At 41.5% G+C, this 20,897-nt stretch overlaps 1 protein-coding gene across 10 annotated transcripts in view; it reads left to right on the top strand.

Moving 5' to 3' along the window:
- fbrsl1 (fibrosin-like 1) overlaps window positions 1-20,897 on the top strand; it is a 291,901-nt gene that overhangs the window by 76,693 nt on the left and 194,311 nt on the right. For all 10 annotated transcript variants that reach the window (XM_067603427.1, XM_067603458.1, XM_067603433.1 and 7 more), the window contains exon 2: window positions 6,158-6,382. In XM_067603427.1, coding sequence (XP_067459528.1) covers window positions 6,158-6,382 — 225 coding nt within the window. The remainder of the gene's footprint in view (window positions 1-6,157; window positions 6,383-20,897) is intronic.

Raw genomic sequence — 20,897 nt, 5'->3', positions numbered from 1 at the left:
TCAGGGTTGCTGACATTCCTCTGTGCAGAATGCATAAACCTTCCTTTGGGAGCTGAATGTGCTTCTACTGTGAACCTCAAGGCCCCAGCATAACCACGTAAAGCCATGCACTTTATTGTTGCCGGCATGGAAACCTGTGTTGGATTTTATGCACTCATACCCACACACACACACACACACACACACACACATGCGCACTCATACTCTTTCTCTCTCACACATGCTCCAGTCCCCATGCAGCCTGGAACAGCAACAAAGCTCTCCCGTACTGTTGCCAGGGTAACATGGTCGGGTCAAACCAGTCGAGCGGTCTCTCCTGTTCCAGGCTGAGACCCCCCCCCCCCACTTGCACTATCTCTGTTTCTGTTTCTCTGTCCATCCTCCTTATCCTCTTCTCTTTCCCTCTCCGCCTTCGTCTGTTCCCTCCGGCTCATCATATCCTAACACACTTCTCCACTTTTTGGTCACTGTCACATTTCCGCCCCGAGCTGAACAAAGTACAATGAGGAGATTCACCACTCAGATCACTTTGTCTAATTAAAGGCTGTAGAAATGAATATCAATCCTCTTTATATTGGACCAAAAAAACTAAAATTAGCACCTGGAAAAATGTTTTGTGACTATGCAGGTTTCACTGGCACTGAGGGATTAGAGATAACATCAGAATATATAAATGAAAGTCATACCTTCTTCATGTCAAAGACCTACTTTTTAGACTGAATGCAAATGTGGCATCTTTACTGGGGGCAAAGCATTTACTCTGCAATTATTTGGAAAATTAAATGGAAATGACACAGATAGACGATTCAAATCTCTTTATTACTGATAGAGCACAACAGACTTGAAACCAAGTGCAAATGTTCCAAACAAAGCCCAGTTGGTCTGTGGTGCTCAAGCTCCGATATTATAAATAACAGTGGCTTGTCTTGAGGTTTATACATGGGGTCATAGAAGGACAGCAGGGAGATTTTTGCTCATGGCAGCTTCACATGAAATGAAATCACAAGCTTATCAATAGTGTAACTATTGCTTACTTACAAACATCTGAGGATGTGCAGTCATTCAGTGAACGCTTTGATTCACTCAAACTCAAGAAATGAGTGAAAGGTATTTGACAAAGCTGAAGCTGACCCATATCAGAGCTTTTTAGAGGTAACGTTACGTCAGCGCCACTGCTCAAATACGCATTCATATTTCATGTTGAAACAGCACAACACTCTGTTAATGGATAGGGTGTTCATGCTGTTGTTGAATGGAGCTCGAATGAGTAATGTGTGGCACACAAGGAGGAGCGCTACATATTGTTAGCTCAGGTCAAGTCACTGTTTGTTTGCTCTTGATAATTTCAAGAGCTTATCTAAAAGTCTCAGTGTACTGTATCTCTGGTGGTGCCACCCTGGAGTTCTGAGAAGCAGAATTTCAATCATTTGCCCCTGTGTCAATTTTGTGACATGTCCTATCATTTGTGCTGTATTAGGCAGTTTACATGTAGGGTGAAACAAGGACACAGCATGAGTGTCAGGGAGAGGGTGCTGACACGAAGGGGTGGTTGCATGATTTAAATAGATGTTGTCCTGTTGTACTTCCTTTACTGGATTTTGTATGACCTAGATGTGCCCTTCCAGAAATGTTTTAACCATATTTCTGCTGTGTTGGACAAAGTTTTAGAATCCAATGAAATGGCAAAGATATGAAAAAGTGAATTAACTTTTTGAAATCCCAGCAGTTATATCATATTTTAGCCAGCTAAGCTAATGAGTCAGTATAAGTTGCACTTTTAGAGAATTTTCCATTTGACTCTGTCAGCGTCTGTGCACACCACTGATTTAAAGGGTAACAACAGCCTACTGGTGACTTTACTCAAATTGTGATTAGAGGGTTGGCGCGAGTGTTAAGTTGATAGATGAGTGCGGTGTGCATGTCAAGGCTTCAGCTTCTAGTATTTTAGCTAATCAGAGGCAAGTGGCATAATCTTACAAGTGGAGTAATGAGAACTTGTAGCAACTCAAAGTCTGATGGTCATTTAGTTGAAAGGATAGAGCTTAAAACCTTTTTTAGGATTGCCAAGATTGTTAAAATCCAGATTATGATTGGAAATGTACAAATGATTCAACAAAAACATAACCCAGTGAGCATTAGTTAGTAAATTATATGTGGTTGTCAAAGCATAAATTCATGGAAATGACAGATCACGATTAAGAGATAAAAAAAAAATCAATCTACAGGCCACACAAGAAAACACTTTTTTTATCTTAACTTTAGATTGTGTGACTCTCCTATGACTGCTGTATGCAAAAGGCATAAGCTTGTACTCTGTCTACCGGACACACAGAGATGATGCCAATCCTCATTTCAGATATTAAATACAGTTAATGCTAAATGTGTCAAACTCCCAAATAATTATTATAGTCCTTGTGTATCACTCTGTGTGTTTTCTACCTTGGCTGAGCAAAGCAGATGATAACCAGCAGGACACCTGCCAGAATGCTAATAAGACTCCACATTTCTGCAAGTTGATGCTTAATTGATCCCAGCACTCACAGCAGGTTTGTTCACAGAGGCATGTTTCTATTGTACTGGAGGTTCAGCTCTGCCTAAAAAGGGGGGAAACACCTGGTTGTGTTCTCAGCATCCTCTGTCGTCAGTCTGTAGCTCTTTTCCTGGTAACAGCTCTTTAAAGATGGCTCTCCAGGTAATGAATTGCATGACAAGTGGCCTGCTAATACTGTCTAGTCTTTCATGAGAAATTAATGCGATGCCTTGTGGGGTGAGAAGTGCTGCCTTGAGCTGCTGTGTGATGTCATTGCAATGACATTAAATCCTTCTGTTAAAGTGGTGTCACGCTTAGAGCTGGGTTAACTGAGCCAACTTTTGTCATGGTGTTAAAATATATCACAGAAAACAATAGTGGTCTTGAAGGTTTGTCATACAGTTTCTCTGAGCTAAGAATAGTCTGATACATTCATTATTGTATATTCACAAGTTAAAACATAATTTGTCTCAAATGAAACTTTTAGAGGTTTGATGTTAAACTCTGCACTATTTTCTCTGATTTAAAATTAGGCTTGTGCATGGCAGGTCTAGTTTGAAAGTATTCTCTTAAAGTCTGCTGTGCTAGGTGTACTTTGGCACAGCAATGAGGTGATTGTCTTCTTTTAACATTGAAGAAATCAGTCTTTTGCTAGTCAATGAGTCATACACAGTCTTAAATATTATTAAGGTATTTAATAATAATAAGAGAAGAAAATCTCATTACTAGTAACACTTCATGTGTTTCCAAAGAGCCTCTCCTGGGAAGCTGGGAATTGTACCAGCAAGTAAGAAAAGAAACAGCGAAGCACAAAATAATTTATGCAAATACTCCTGGACTAGAGGATCATAATGAAGCTGTTTTTTGTAGATGTTTTTAGGATCTTTGCCCTCTCCAATTAAATTTAAATTTAATTTTGCCTGGACTTGAATTGCTTTTTTCCATGGAAACATACAATATTTATGGGCATTGTGTTTGCCTGCCTTTTTTCCATATGTCAGTTTTTTGCAACGCCAAACATGAACACCTTTTGTCACGGAGGTGATGTTATTAGCAGTCATGAGGCTAATGCGCTAGCCATCTGCTAACCTCCTAGCCTGGGAACCAGATGAATCTGTGAGCTCATGTTTTATTTGCTCTGGCAGGTGCATCTAAGTTGTTTAATGCTGCATTGTGTGTTGGTCAGCTGGCCTCCTTTGTTAATGCTGGAGTTCACTGCTCTGCTCTGCTAACGTTAGTCTCTGAGTGACGGTGTAGAAAGTTCACGATATACTTTTACAAACCTAGTCTTGTCTCGTAATCAAAACAAACAAACTGTAATGGAGATAGAGAATGGAAATAGACAGGGCAGAGAGACACAGGCTAGAACGATTCAGTGTTGCACAACTCATTTCTATTAGCTGCAATGCTGCTAAACAAAGTTGGCTAAACTAAACTTGAACCGCATGCTGGCATCCCTTCCCAACTCTTCAGCTGACAGCGCTATCAGGAGGAGGCAAGCAGGAGAGGCCTCCTCGGTGCACTCTGATTTACTGAACTAATGTATGCCCAGGATGCACACTCTTTGTTTCTTTGGCTTTGTTGAATCAGATGTTTTTACATCACAGATGATGATCAAAGACACTTGACACACCTGAATTTTGACATGTAGGCTGTTGTAGAGGAGTTAAGTGTGGGCTGTCTGCTCTGCAGGTACACTGGACTGCAGTGTAGGCTAACTGGGCAGCAACCATGAATAATATATTTCTCATAGCTGGAGGTAAGGTTTATTGAAAAAAAACAGATAAAATAAAACAGAAATTACAAGCACATGACAAATTAAAATACATAATTAGAGTGGTTTGGCGTTGCAAGGTTCAGCGTCGGTGTTAATCTCTCCATCGAAAATAAATGACTCATGCTGTTGCAAAATGATTCTGCTGCTGATCATGTGTAGAGGGCCTAATACTGTATAAATAGCTAACAAATGGTTTGCTAACAAAACACAAGTGTTCTTTCAATACTGAATGAATAATGCCATCTGTTTAATGAGCGATGGGATAGTAGAGTTCCTTTCAGAGTTAAAAATTGGTCCATATAGCCAAACCCATCACATTACATTACATTACATTACATTACATTCATTTGGCAGACACTCTTGTCCAAAGCAACTTGCAGTAAGTACATTCAGAGTGAGTTGGACGTGCTGGAGTGGAGTGTTGAGGTGCAGTCTGAAAATGTTTATAGCATATGGCAAAACATGGGCAGTGACTTTTCAGTGAGAAGTCGGGACAGCAGAGAGGTAATTAAACATCAGTGAAAAAACAGAAGACTTCAGCTAACATTACACACCAGTGTCAGTTTGCTTTTTTGAAACAATTTTGTTTTATTTAGTGCCAAGTTGAATGAAGTTTTTTACTTGGAATTACAACTTTGAAGTAGACTTGTACAACTGGTAATTATGGTAACTCCCACATGAAATGAACACTGCATAACACCACATGGTGTGTCATAGCACTGTGAATGATGGGAACCAGAGTATGCTAACGTGCTCTGTCAGTGCATTACTTAATGAAGTATTTGTTTCTTGTTTACTACACTGAACCCCAGTTTAGTATATCACAGCAACTGAGTTGAAGTTACAAAACTCATCGCTAGCAACAGTAGTCTGTTTACAGGATGGTGCCATTTTCATCTCCCTGTGCAATTCTGGTCAAGGGGTGAGATGGAGGAGTGGATGAAGGAAAACCTCAGACTAAGATACCAGGCAGTTACTAATAGTGTTTGATTCCAATAAACAAACACCAGTTCCATACAGGCCGTAACCGAAGCGTGAAAGGAATGATTCGTTAAAGGGGGGAAATTGCTCGGTCATAGTGTAAGTGAAGAGCGACTGTATTTTCTCCTGTGTGTGTGTGTTAAAGCAGCACTTCATATCATAAGCTCATTATATCTGAGCCATAAAGTGATTATGGGCTCCAGTAAGGCATTGTTCTGCTGTTGACAGGATTAAAGATGACTTCAGAGAGAGAGTGAGCATCGCCGCTCTCTACTCGAGTGCTTGCTTGCTTTGTATAAGCCAGCAGTGAAAGAGGCTGCGTGCTTGACTGTTTGCCAACTGTGACACACCCTCAGCTTTTTTATACATTCATCTCCTGCCACTCTGTCTATGCTAGATATCTATCTGCTTTGTTCTGTACAAAGGCTACATGAAGTGTCGTTTTTCATAGACATGTCATCACCTGGTGTACTATTGTTTCAAGGCTTTTAAGGAAATCCTTGAGACGCGAAAGGGCAGTAAATCTCTCCTGTCAGTGTGGTAATGATTAATATCTGTCACTGGGTATGAATGCATTTCTATGGAAAATATGGAAAATTAGTTGTTGTTTTTTTTTAAATGACAAAAGTAAGGCTGTGTGCAACAGGTTATATTGTACCCACTAACACTGACTTAGTCATTTTCAATCATTTAGTTTCTTTTATTATTGACTTTTAATAACAAGATCATCACAGACTACAACTGCAGTGTCAGATTTATCCACTGGACATATCATCTAGATGTGTCTACCCATGTACATCCTTCTCTCACACACACTGTCTCATCTGTTTGCATCTAGTTTCTAATGTATTCTCTTTGTCTCCCTGCAGAGGAAGACGGGAGTTGTGAAGACGCAGGAGAAGAATGAGCGGTGGAAGGAGAAAAAGGTGGCGAAGCGGCAGAAGAAGGAAGAAGAGGAGGTAGAGGAGGAAGAGGAGAACGTCCAGCCCGTTGTGGATGCCCTGGAGAACGGCTTCCTTCATCACGCCCAGCGGGAACAGGAGAGGATGAATGAGAGACTGCTGAAGAAGACTTACTCCAAGAAGAACAAAATGGTCAGTCTCTGCCACAGTGGCTTTTTTTTTTTTTTAATTTCAAGTCAGGAAATCTCATTGAACAGTAGTTCAGCATATGTTATGAAGGTTACATGTAGGTTGCATGGATTGTTGTTTTGTGTGTATTATGTCTTTGTGAGTATTGTGAGTCTAGACCTTTGCCATGAAGGCAGAGAAGCCAATCAGCTGCTTCAGAAGCATCTGAATCTTTGTTGTGATTGCAACTCTTCTTTAAGTAAGCAGCAGGACAGTCGTTTTTCGAAATGTATACTTCTCAGTCATCTGGCTGCTGTTCCACATTCATTTTGAAACAGAGAAAATCAACCGGGAATCTCATTGAAAAGGGTGAATGGTGTGAACAGAGCCCTTACACCCACATCAGGTCTACGTCTACTGGTGTCAGCAAGGACTTTGTACTACAGTGCTGAGGTTGTTAAGAGATAACTTCTCTTCCCTTGAGATATTTCAGTCCCTTCTATCAGTGCACCATCAAACTATATCAGTGTTCGACATCGGAGAAAATAATTTTCTTCAAGTTCTCACTTCTTTTGTGAGCATCTGCTGAAGGCTGAGTAGAGAGATAGCCTGTTTGGAGCTGTTTCTATTGACTTTATATTGCCCCTGTCATTTTGAAAATGGTGTATTGTTTTTTAAACATTTACTTGGTTTTTCACTTTTTTTTTTTTCATTTTTTGAAATAGAAACTTATGACACAGCTCCTATTGTCCTTGGAGGGGAAGTCCAAGTCATTGCCACAAATGCACCATGTGATTGTTCGGAGGTTTTATCATAAGGGACTTTTGCTAATCTGTTAGTTATTACGTTTGTCACATTGTGGTTGGTAGTGACGTCGAGCACTACAGTAACTTCCAATCTCTTACTTTCGGCTTCCTATACTTGATCTGGTGCCAGTAGTTGTGGCTCTCAAGTTATTTCGTAATTACTCAGTTTGTGGTCCGAATCAAGTTTTGTTCAATTTTTTTAGTTTTTTCATTTCTCTACTATTGATATCCCCTGTTTCACTTTTGGTTTTGCATTAACAGTGATATTTAACATGCTTGTGTGCTGATTTTGTTTTACATCTACATTTCCTATTGCTTTTTACATACAGTAAGTCTAGCAATCCATGTAGATTGCTAGTACTGGTTGAAATTTGTTTGCTTGTTGTCCAATCGCACATTTTTATGCAAAACCAAGTTTGATTGGAGTTCAGCTAAATCTTTGGCTCAGCAGTGTTACTACAGTGAAACACAACCAGCTAATACAGAGGTGAGACACACAGCAGTAGCTTTTATTGAACTTGGTAATAGATAGTATCCACACGCTGTACTGAATGAGTAATATGGGGCTTTTGTTCTTCTTTACGATGTTTTGTGCGTTTTGCTAGCTGATACAAAAGAGGGAAACAGACACATTAGAGCTGCAGCTCAGGGGAGTATTGTAGAAGGAATCACTCATTGTAAACCTTAATAAAGAGCAACACATGTGACTAGTACACTGATGAGCCCTGATACTATCAAAAGTGTGCGTGTTCCATAAACAAATTGCTGGTACGATGCCTTCCGGTGGGTTTACCCTGCCATCTCATTCTTGTTTTCCTTCATGACTACTGAAGTGGTTTTCTGTTTGTTTATACAGATAAAGGACTGTAGGGGTACATCAACAAACTGCACTTAAATTCAGATTGTAGTGTATTTTACTGCTGTCGCCCAAACCACTAATGTGCCAAATGTATATTTGAGGGATGCAAAACAAAATGCCTATTTTGTCACTGATGGGCAGATATTTTTGTAAATGCACAGAGGAAGTTACCAAGGTGAAAAATCTGGCTTCAGTCCAGTTCACACTGAAGCAGTCAACTCAGCGCAAAAATGATCTGATATACCATCAACCTCACAAAACTGCAGAGTTTATGTTCCCTCAGTACAACAGCAGCCACATTGTTTTCAGTCAGAGGCTTTCTGTGTCACTGAACCATTGTAATGAATGTCTCTTCAGCACCTTGCAGCAGCTTAAGGGGAGATTTTGGCTTTGGCTCACTGGGCTGGTTAAGACACATTGACCTCATGCATTGTTAAAGTCCCCTGAAAAACACCTCAGTCCTGTTATCTGTGGATAACTGGAGACGCCTCCCTTCCCAGCTGGACAGATTTATAAAGTACTGCTGGCTGTCTATGCCCTGGTGGTTCCCCGTTGCTCCTGCTTACAGTAACTTCTAAACTTTCCAATCCCTTCTTTGTTTGACTGTCTCACTGTCTGAGAACATGCAGCTAAAACATCTTTCAACCTGCCCTGGTTGTAGTTCTCTCTCTGCGTATAAAGATCTAAAACCCGCCTTTAACACATGACTTCAACTCCCAATTCCCAACTACATTATTATTGTTTTGAGAACTAACTATTATGCTGTGTGAAACAGCAACATCCAATTCATGTTCTCATCACAGAGCAGATGAATGAGACTCATGAGATGATCGTGTTGCGTAACTAATAAATTATAGATAACACCATGAAATATGAGGCGGTTGATCTGCACCTTTCTAGTAAGCATTTAGAAAGCTGAACGGATCCTCTGTGCTTAAGTGCGTTGTGTGTTAGAGGTCTCTTAACACCACACCTGCCAACCCCCACTGCTTTCTGTGCCACACCCACCTTCAATAATCCATCTCTCACAAACTCTGTAAAAGACTCCTATAAATGCTGTTTAAGCATCAGTTGTTATTTACACACTGTTGCCAAATAGGAATTTGTGCATGTGTGGCAAGTCAGGACACATTACAACATGACTACCTGGGCCCGAATGCAACTTTGAAAAAAAAGCCTGAATCTGCTGAGGGTCTGGAAGGACCTGTGGCCAAACCTGCCTTATATGAACCCTTTGTTGGAGTCTATGTGCAGTTTGATTGTTTAAATTATAAGACATTATTGACTCGGCTGATTGTGTGACTGGGATGGACGTGCTGATAGATTCCAGCTCTCCCTGGGCAGAGTGCCTGCTTACTCACGCTCACTTTTGATGTGTTGATGAGTATCTCACCGTTCATCCTGTACATTTCAAGGACCTGTTGTTATTCAGAGCAGCTTACATTGATTACAACATCAATAAAGGCTTATTACAAAACTTCATTTCAACCCTGAGACTGCAGTGAACATACACTGTAAATGCTTAGAGAAAAAGAATAAGACCTAAGGAGAGAAGGAGGATAGAGATATCTACTGTTGCTTTGCCCTCATCCCCTGTGATGTTATCATTCACTCGAAGTGTCTCGGATAGATTGAATAAAGTATGCATATAAATCACGGCTGCTTCCAGATGGACTGGGGTTTGATGAGGAGCCCTTTGTGGCTTTTATCTGCCACAGAAAAACGTCCTTGGCAACAGTGCCAACGGACACCCTCATGTGGTTGTTTAGTATTCACAGTTCACATTCTCTTTGCTGGCTCAACAATACCATGAACATATTAAGTCTTACTTGCATCACGGTGGCTCGCATGTTCTCCCCCTGACCACTGGCACTGGCAAAAAGAACTGCAGTCGGTCCCCTGGCTCTGCCCACGGCTCCTAGTGTGTAGGATGGGTCAAATGCAAAGGACAAATTTCCTTTCAATGTATGTGAGTGCTGAGAAATGACAATAAAGAAATTTTACCCTTAATTTTAATATTAATGAGGGCATACCGTACCGTAGATCCTTTCATGTAATAAACACAGGCCCACGCAGATGGATGTACATACATAAATAGAAACTTTTGTAGTAACAGTGGGAAAAAGGCAGCACAGAGCAGCTATCTTGGCTTTAAAGCAGGTGTTGATGTATAGCTGTGATTTCTCCCAGAGACTGATTTTAAATACTGTAGCTGTCAGAAGCTTATTGACAGCTTTGAAAACTCTGAGGTTTGGTGTTTCAGGGGGTCAGATGAAGTGCAATAAACAATTATTTTGACATTATGACATTATATTGTTTTTGTGGACAGAACACTCTGTAGGGGAATGCTTTAGGCTGTCTACTGCAATGATCAGCATGAGTGCACTTGGAGCTTTGTCCTTCAGGCTGCCCTGCTCTCTCACTGTCCAGCATAGTTTTCCCCATCCATATTTCTCTCTGTTTTGCTGTCTCTCCAGTCAGAGGAGGTGTCCCTAGTGTATGTCACACACTATGATCCACAGGCGAGGTGATGTGTTGGTCTCCTCAAGGTACCCTGGGGTGCCAGAAGCTCGCCAGAGGACAGGAGCTGCAGTGTCAGAGCAGAGTTTGTCACAGGGGGGCACTTGATCCAATTCGAAGACTCATCAGGACATGAGGAATAGCTGTGCATTTGTGTGTGAGTGAGACACTGTGTGTAGGGACTATTTTCCTGTTTTTCTGTGTGTCACACTGCTGTCAGGAGCCATTTCTCCAGCAGTCATACATGCAGGTTGGAGAGATTTTTGAGGATCAGTATTGATATTGTTTCAATTGGAGCCAACAGTTTGTACCATTTATTTGCATGTGCCAACAATGATACAAAATCACTGTGATTTTTATCTTCAGCAGCATAGATCAAGCATTAAAAACTCAAAAACTCATCACTCAGAATCACAATAATGAAAGTCTTTTAAATGGGTTAGTCATTCCTTAAAGAAATAGTTCACCCTGAAATGAATATTCAGTCATTATTAGCTCTCCTCCTCCGTGTCTGCTGAAACTTTTAAGTTCACGGTGTGTACAAAGACACAGTAAGTTAGCTCCTTTACACAGCCAGCATCAAACCAACACAAGACTCACACATCTGTGATAGAAAAATAGTAAAATATACAGGAAAATTAGGTAAATATCACCATATAATAATAATCCATATAATAATCAGGTCATTGCTAGATCATTTACTATTTCTAAAAAGGCTAATACCCATAAAATAATGTGTACTGTTATCTTGTCATTCTCTGCTGTAACATATCAGAAAAACAGCTTGCAGGATACCCAGCAACATGGCTTTGACCTTCAGTATGTTTCAAATGGGAGTCATGAATAACACATAATGCTGACTCGCTCAAGCAACATGCTGATAGCCACACATACACATTACATCACCATCCTTATCCATTAGTGCTGTGCTCTACTCTGTGCTGCACACACACCCCACTACTGTAACAATGTCATATAGGAAAACATCTCTGGACACTTCACTCTATTATTCCAACCCTCCCTCGGGCAAACCCCTCTCTATCAGGCCCGCCTGCGGACATGATGTCAGCATCCTGCATGCCCTGTCATACTGTAACTGCTTCAGGATTACTTCCCCGGCTTCATATCTAGGTGTGTTTATAAGCAGTAAGCCAGCCGGAGACAGATCAGATTAGCTGGGGCATTAATGGTGCGCTGGAGCATAGTTCAGGGGCAGCCTGAGAGCTGCGATAGACGCGAGAGCACCGTTGCCCATCGGCAGTGGGGCGGACGATCAGGATGACTGATAACAATAGGCTGGTTGTTATCTGGGGAGCAGCGACCCTGAGTGGTTGCAGCTTGGCTCAGGAGACACCCAGCAGACACTATCTCTTCTGGCTAAACCTGCTTCCAGCCCATTTAAACTAGAGGTCAAGGTGAATCCTTTCCACCTGAGTCATTCTGGCTCAGTCACTGAGCTCTAGTTTAGTATTGTTGGCTTATTTTAAGTCTAAAAATACCAAATTCTTGTTGTTTGGGCAGAAAACCTTTAAAACAGCAGATGTGTTGCATATATAGCAACAATTTAACATCAGTATTTCCAAATGAAGCTTATTTAAGCTTCAGGACACAAGATATTTCATTTAACTAAAATGTTTTTTTGTACATTACTTTTCCCCTCCACCTCACAAAGCCATATTTGTTCTACTCATCCTCCTGAGGCTTAACACCTTTTTCTCACTTCACTATAGTCTGCTTGTAGTGTTGCGGTTGATCGAGGAACTGAAACAGTATCTCGTATTGCACTTGTGATGAGATCAGCCTAAAATGCGAAATCCTTGATGTAATTATGGGGTTGAAAAGCTTGTAAGTGGTAACGTGATAGAAAAGGCCTTTACTCCTGTTACTCAGATTAACACTGCAATTTAACAAAGAGCATTATTAGATGAGAGGATAATGAGGTATGCAGCAGAGGTGTCTGCAGGCACATCGCATGCGAGAGTGTGCCGTACAGAAAGAAAGAGATGAGTGGAGGAGCGTGACTTGTAATAGACCTTGACAGATCAATTAGTTAGCTGCCTGTAACATGAACATGTATGCATGATCACACGGCAGATAATTGTCCTAACCACATCAAAGACAAAGTTAGTAGATGAGCACACACGTGCCTGTGCAGCAGAGATAAATGACAATATGACGACTTTCATTCAAAAAATGTGGTATCCAATTATGAGAAAAAAATCTGATACCCACTCTAATAAATTGATTGCTGACATGACAAATACCCTGCAGATTTTAGTTGCCTTGGCTACAAATTTCATATATTGGAAGTAATGTGATCATTTGTATTTTGAGCAAAGTACATATTTCTCTTTCAAAATAGGGTTATTGCTTAGAATGAAAATCTTGTGTTTGATAACTGAGCTGTAAATAATGCTAAGCACTGAGAGACACAAACAAACAGGACTGTATAAGAAGGGGCCAGGGTTATAGCTAGTGTAGGCTTTCATGGTAATATAATGTATATACAGTATTTCCTTAGAAAAATATGCAACTTTTTTTCCAGCACACAGTTACACATCTCTTCTAAACCACTTTAATGCCTTGCTACATGACACTTCAATACCAGCGGCTGATGAAAGGGCGAGAATACTTTCCCCGCATAACCATTTCCCATCTGTCCCACAGATTTGAATGTGTGCAGGCCATATTCACCAAAAGGTTGTTTCTCTAATGTGGTTAGAGAAATTCCAGTGTACAAGGCCACTTTTCAAGAGAAAGACATCACATTTTGGAACGACTCTTTTCAAATATAAAACTACAAATTATGAATGTTTAAAAGAGGACCTGAGTAATTTATGACTTCATTAACTTCAATAGCTGACCAAGGAATTACAAGAATTGATGAGCCTCCAGCACTTCATATACTGTAGGAGCAGACATAAATATGAAACTCACATTTTCCCAGCAGAGAATAGTAAGCCAGCTACATGTAATTAGAGCAGAGATCAGACAGAGAATGTTCAGTGTAGATGTAATGCAATCACCATAATAAATGTTCGAATAACAACACTTCTCTATTAATTGATTTCTGGCTTACAAAGAAGGCCTTTTAGATGAAATGTGTTGTAAGACAAGACACTTGCGGAAATTTTTAAGCACTTGCAAAAAATGCAAACAGCTGTTTCAGTAATCTAGTTGTAAGGGAATTTTAATTAAAATCAATGAATGAAGAATTTGAGTCGTTGGCATTGATCATGATGAAGTTAGAGTCAATTAAAGGTGAGGACTTCCTATAAATAATAAATGAGGAAGGATTCTGCAAATTAAATTTTGTGGCAACTACTGACACATGTCAAATTTTTGGTAAAAACGTCAGTAGATTTTAAATTCCCTCTTCCCTAAGATGATTTTCCTACATGAACAAGTGTGTGGGTGCGTGTACCTTTCTCGGTGTGCATTTTCAACTTTCCTAAATGCCATCTATTTTTGCTCAGCAGACGGCCTGACCACAGTGGATTTAGTGTGAGGAGCCAAACTCGTCCCCACGGGTTTCCACTGGGGCTGGCGGTGTGTTGACTTTGCCCGGGATGCCAGGGGAAGGCTGGGAAAAGATGAGGGAACAGTCCCACTGGTGTTGAAATAGAGGCGGGGGAGGGTGTGGAAGGATTTTGTGACCGCTGCTCCGGTCCCACGGGACACTTTGGAGCTGGGTCTCAATCTGAGCTGGCTCCAGATAGTTGGATCTGGAGAGTTGGCAAACTCAGAGGTGGCAGATATTCTTGTAAAGTTATGACCGGCCTGTCAAAATAGGTACAAGCTCCACAGGTGGATAACTTGATACACTAAAAGATCTTTTTTTTTTAATCCAGGGCAGGATATTAGACTGTGGCTGTGATAAATGTGATCCACAGGAAAAATCTGAAGAGAATTCAATGGGGACACAAGTAAAAATATTTAATTGGTTAGTTAAACTGCATCCTCCAGGAATATTTAGCTCTCCCAGCACCTTTTCTCTCCCAAAGGCTACTGATGCAGCCTCCTAACCCCTTAGACAAGGAGAGAGAGAAAGATAGGTAGGTAGAAAGACAGAGAGAGACATAAATAGAACTGGAAATACAGGGTAGAGAATGACAAAGAACAGCCTAACCCAGACGACCTTTGCGCCCGCTGTGCTTAGCCAGGTGAATATTGCATGGGACAGTGCACAGTGATTAATGTCAGGCCATGTAAGGTGCTTGGCCGGGTTGCTGCACCGTAGGGCCATACACATACATGTATACACACACATCCCATCACTTTTAACAAGCCATAGTCATTGAGATACAGCAGGGCTACTTCAGAGCAACCACTCCGGGGACAATTAGGCCTGGGAACATTAAATTAGCAGGGATCTAAAGCCATGCTCTGTTGGAACTGGGACTATTGCATGCTGGGATTGAACTAGGTAACAGAGGCAAGGAGAAACTCCTCCTGGATACACTGTGGGCTATATGATATTGTTGAATGTAGTAAGAGCATTATTTTAGAGCAATGTTTAATTTTGCAGTTACATTATGGTGCAGATTTTTTTTCAGTGCAGTCATTATGCTTTGGACTCAGGAGGCAGGTGTTAGCCATAATAAATTTGTCAAGACATTATTTCTCTGTGCTTTGCTGGCTGGCTAGTTGTGATTACTTTCCCTTTTTTTAACTTAATTTATTAAAGTGGGACCTCCCAGGCCACATCATATTCCAGTTTTGCATCTACTGGAGAATCTGTAGCTATAGCAACGGATATATTGCCCCTGGTAGATGTTTAACTAGAGCAGACAGCAGGGAGAGACACTTTATTACACCTTGTGCTTTATGATTTACAGTACAGTAATGTTTAGGGAGCAGTTTTGAAATGTGTGCTCCAGGAAGTATTCAGTATCTGGGGTCATGTTCCTCCTGCAAACGTTCTCTACAGTGTAGCGCATCGTAGTGCGAGCTGCAAGTCAAGTGAGGTAAGATTTGTTGTGAGATGCTTTCATCAATTAGACTCATCACAAAGATGTATAAGAAAGAAGATCACAAACAGTAAGATGAAGACAGGGTTATGTGTGCGAGAATGTGTACATGTGCAGTTTGTACACCTGTATCAATATCACTTTTAACAGAAAAACAATCTACTTGTCACTGGAGGTGTCACAGGAAACACACTGTTGCTTTGAACCTGAACAGCTTTTAACACACTGAACACCACAGTTCAGGGAAACAGAACAAAGTGTTGGAAACGAGGTCACTCAGCACAGATTCTCAGATTAGGCTGCCTTTCATCTCACTTCAGACTGATATATAGAAGTCAGTCAATATGGGCCTTTTAGTGAGTATAAATATGAGATGCTAACTTGTCAATGTTGTCCGCCTTTGATATGATGGTTTCTTCCTGACAAGAAAACAGATTGTCTTTGCATGGCAGTGCAACAGCATTTTAAATTTCTTGTTTAACTCTAACAAACCAATTCAGCTCTAATTTTAAGTTTGTAAAGAGTTTTGTTTGTTCATATTTCTAGATATCAGGAGCTTTGGTGTTTTTGCAAAGGTGACTTGTTCATACAGTGTGGTGGATACCATAATGACACTTTTTTGGATATTCTTTTGATAAACTATCTATAGGTGGCGCTCTTTTCCTGGTTTACCCATCTTTGGAGCTTCTGTGCACCAGACAATTTCACTGGAAACACCAAGCAGACAGCAGATGTCTGCAAATGTAAAAGCTTTCACAAACTGTGTTGAATCACTGTTGCAATGGGACATTTACTAAAATGGAAAATAACAATCTGTCCCAGTGTTTCATCCAAGCATTAAATAGACATGGTGGGTCACAAATTTTAGCTGTGTGAGTTTAATGTGATATTAGTGTCTCTGCTATTTCAAAGATTCTCAAAACTTGCCAAGAAAAATAAAAATCAGGAGCACACACTGAAGTTTTGTACCTCTTTGGCTTTACAATGACCACTTTAGTTATATTGAATATCAGAGAAAATTAATAGCCTCAGTATAAAATAATGGTATCCGCCTTCAAAATCACATATTGGTTAAACCCAGTAGCAGGACTGTAACTTAGCACGGTGAGGGTCAAGTTTCCTGGCTACCACTGTGTGCGGGGGCTGGCCTGGTGCACGGTGCAGTGTTACACTGGAAGCTTTATGGAGGTAAGGATCTGGTGTTTGTTAGGGAGAATAGAAGTGGGTGGCAGTCCTGAGCCTTCACTGAAAAGAGAAGCCTCCTGTAGTTGTGAGAGGTCTTTTGTTTGGAGGCCTGTGTGTTTTGACAGGGCTGAGAGGGGGTAAGACAATCGAGAGGCCAGGCTGTACCCTCATGCGTTCCTGCAGTAGGCTGCTGCGCTCCACTCGTATTGTTCTCCACTGTCGTTTACAAATGCCTCATTCTCTCCTTGTGACAGTTGTATCAATTTGTTTTAGTTAATTAGCGCTTCAATTAGCACCTATTTAATTAGATTCTATTTAATCATTGCTTGGCTTGAAGAATGTGTTTTCGCATGTGTGTCCCAATGTGCAGTGCATCTCTTTGGATGCTAGTGTTGTGTCTGTGTGTGTTCCTCTATTGTATTGTGTAAACATACAGTATTTGTTTCTGTGTATTTAAGCATGTGTGTTTAGATCACTATGTGTCTCCCTGCATGGCTGTGATCAAGTTCTTGCCTACTTGGCAGCGTTTGTACATTTAAGTGTCTAAGTGTCATCTTTGCCACTTTAGCCCATTAGGGTCACTACATTAATGGGATCTGCTGAGGCCCCTGCCCCTGTTTTCACAGCCCTTTGCCTGGGGGGGTTGGCGACTAGCAAAGCTGGACATTAACTCAGACGGATTAAATGGGATTAGTGGTGTCACTGAGACAGATGTGATCTTTGCAGCCACAGCTCTCCTATTCTCTCTCACTGTGCTCAGTCTTGCTGTGATACAACACTGACCCCTGCTGCATTTGAGAGTCATTGCACCACATACATGAGGAGGTGGTGCATGATGCCGTGTTAACCCTTTGCCAGATTGCATCACATCGTCCATTGGGGGTCACTGTTCCCATTTGAAAAAGATGGTGGGAGGCCTCTCTTCTCCTCTTCTGCCATTTTGACTGCCTAATGTAAAGCATGCCGGGGTTTGCAATATTGAGCCCAGGCGGTGGATCTTTTGCAGGTTCCATCAACATGTTTCCTGCAGCGTCTTGTAATGGATGCTTAATGTGGCTTCAAAATATTGCCATGAAAACAACATCGTCAAAGATAATGAAATGCCGTTGGAACACCGTGGCTCATGTGTGGGTTGTATATGCCAGCGCCATCACCAGCGCTCATATTAACTCATTAAAACAGCAAGTAGCGCTGCTACACAAGGTCAAATGTATCCATATCAGTCAGAAATCTCCTTACATTAAGCACGTCCTACAATTAGCATAACACATATGCAAGGAGATTGACTCAAAAGGGTGTATTTAAAATGTTCAGACTCAAAATGAGGTTCTATTAATTTAATGGATTGTGATTTAGGGGATATTGTTCACACTTATATGCCTTCGAACGGGAAGCATGTGTCCTTTTTTCCCCTTTTTAAAGGCCATTCACACAGTAGCAATTGAACCAAGGGCTATAATTGTGTTTTCATGTACTATAGATCCTGTCATTAGGCCCCTGGGTCTGCAGGCAGTTATATGATGACAGCTGACAAGGGGGCGCGGCTCCTTTGAGGAAGAAGGGGGGGGGACCACACGCACAAAAGCCACAATTACTTCCTGGACGGTCCCCAGAGCTCAGTGGTTGGAGTGTGTATGTAAAATGATGTGGGAGAGGCCATTTGCAAAACAAAGAGAGGGGAGGTGAGGGGGGTGAGAATGATTGCTTTTGCACAATAGCGCATGTACACCCCGAGGCAGGGGGGTTGAAGTGGCAGACTGGGGGTTGACACACCCCCTAGCAGTCCCTGAAGAGCTGGATCTAGATGGGGGTGTGGTTCTTGTGGTTGACCCCTTGGAGCGAAGAGGGTCAGTGTTCGTCCCCTCGGCCCTGAAGGGAGGAGATGGCCCAAGGGGCGGAACACTCAGTACATGTGGGTGTGAAGCTCCCAGTATGTTCAGTATGAAGTCATAAGTTCACTTAATACGGAGCATGAGAATTATAATACAATTTATTGTCTGGTTCAACATTTAGTGTCTCTAAGATATTGAGAAAATACAGTTTAGCCAAGGCCTTGTGTTATCAGTGTAGTAGTATTATTAGCAGTGTTACCATTTTGTGTGTGAAAATGAAGGTGACAGTTTTACAAAGGCTAGATTATACATTTTGAAATGATACTTTTTTTTGTTCTTTCTGAACCAAATGCCTTGGTTTTTCTAAATTTTATTTAAACATTCTCACTTTCTTAGACACCAGGCAGTCGCTTACATCAGGGAGTAATTGGAAGGCGTGACATGTGATTGAAGTCAAAGGCCAGACTCGAGCTGTGACACTGAGCCGTAGACATAACAACATCACCAATTAGCAGTACATGGTTGCAATACTGATTGGGTTATATCTGAGCAGTTCAGCAAGCTCTGAGCACGTTCTACGGGGTTACAAAGATAAATTAGCCTAGTCACTCTCGGTTTAATTAATGAGCCGGTAGTGGTAGTATAATTGCTCTTCAAAGTGGGGTCCCCTCTGACGCTGATGTAGAGCAGCACTGTACACACCAGTCTGCCTACGAATGCCCAGGTCGGCTCCCACAGGTCTTGTCTTCGCCAACACCCCCCCAAAACCGCCAACCCCCGACCTCCGCCACTGCCGCAGCCACAGAGGGATACATTCGCCTGGTACTGGCGCACATGAAATATTCAACAGCAATTTCCCCCGCGTTTGAAATAATACCTTGAAATGTTAATGCTCTCCCACTGCATGTTTTAAGTGGAAGGCATCCCAAGGTACCTTTGTTTGGACTGTGCCAGTGCAGGGGGCTCTGTACTTAAACTGCTGTCGGCGTGAAAGTAATACGCTACACTGGAGAATTACCACAGCCAGGCTCTCAGGTCAAGAGGAGAATGCTATTCTTAGAGCCATACACACATGCTCTCAAAAATCTTCATATGACACACATACTGTACTTATAAACCTTCATGTTCTCACAAACACAGACACACATGTCTATATAGATCTGGATTAACACACGCGTTCACATGGTTAATACCTATCTCACACACAGAAATACAGACACTGCATATACACACATCACCTCTGACATTGATTTTCATTAACTTGGCATGTTGACAGTTTCAGCAGCATCCTTGGTTCTAAATGTGTCTATTATCGGAGGATTACACAAGCCGTGGGTTTATACAGTGACAGGCCATGATCTGATATCTGCTGCCATTAGCCCGGCCTCACCCACTAGGTGCCTCTTCAACCTGATCCTCCCAGAGACATTGCGATGTTATCAGGCCCGGTGATGCCTCCATCACCTGATACACCCTGTGGATTAGTAAGGGACTTGCCACTGGCTGTTCCGTGGTGAGGAAGCATTGCAGTGTGTCTCCAGAAGCTGACACAGCTCAGTAAAAATATTAATGCTATGAGCTAAAAAAGTTCAGGTAGTGAGGTTTGCGCATTGGGAAAATCAAGATTGTTGTTTTTTTTATTTGCTGGTTAGAAGCATACACAAAAACACACAGACACACACATCGCTCATATTTTCTTTCTGCTCACAGTCAAATGCAGTGAGCCTTGCAGAGGAACACACACTTGGCTGCACAGTTCCTCTGTGTGCCTGTGCCCTTCAGACCTGACAGCAAGGCATTAAATATTAGTGGCGTTTTACGGCGGGTTTGTAACATGGTTATTCCAGTCAGTGGGCTTGCTTTCCCAGTGTCTGTGTCCACTGTGGAGCTTTGGTTTGACAGCACTGGGGCAAAATGCTAGCTTGAGGGAGGCCAACCTGCCTCCAAGCTTTAGGAACATACACACACACACACACAAAATGTGGGAATGTTAGCTTGAGTGGGCACATAAAATAACGTACATGAACACAGTGCAAAAATATGCCGATGCATGCGCACATGCCTGTATACATACATATAGATGAGACATGAGCACATAGCTTCTGTATATATTAAACCACATGTTGCACACATGGAGAAGCACATGTCACATATGTACCACACAAGATATACAGGGGTGAGCACAAGAAGAAGAACACCTCCACACAGTCAGATGCAGCCTAATGCAATCGTTTTGCAATAAACATTAGATTTAAGTCAGTTCAACTTGGGTCATTTTTAAGTTTTAGTTTGTCATGATGTTGTCAATCATTGCATTATAATATCAAGTTTTTATTTTGCTCACCCCTGTACATAAAGGAGGTAGAC

Source organism: Thunnus thynnus, chromosome 2 (assembly GCF_963924715.1).
Source record: "Thunnus thynnus chromosome 2, fThuThy2.1, whole genome shotgun sequence".
Classification (NCBI taxonomy): domain Eukaryota; kingdom Metazoa; phylum Chordata; class Actinopteri; order Scombriformes; family Scombridae; genus Thunnus; species Thunnus thynnus.
This window is presented reverse-complemented; position numbering and strand designations above follow the sequence as displayed.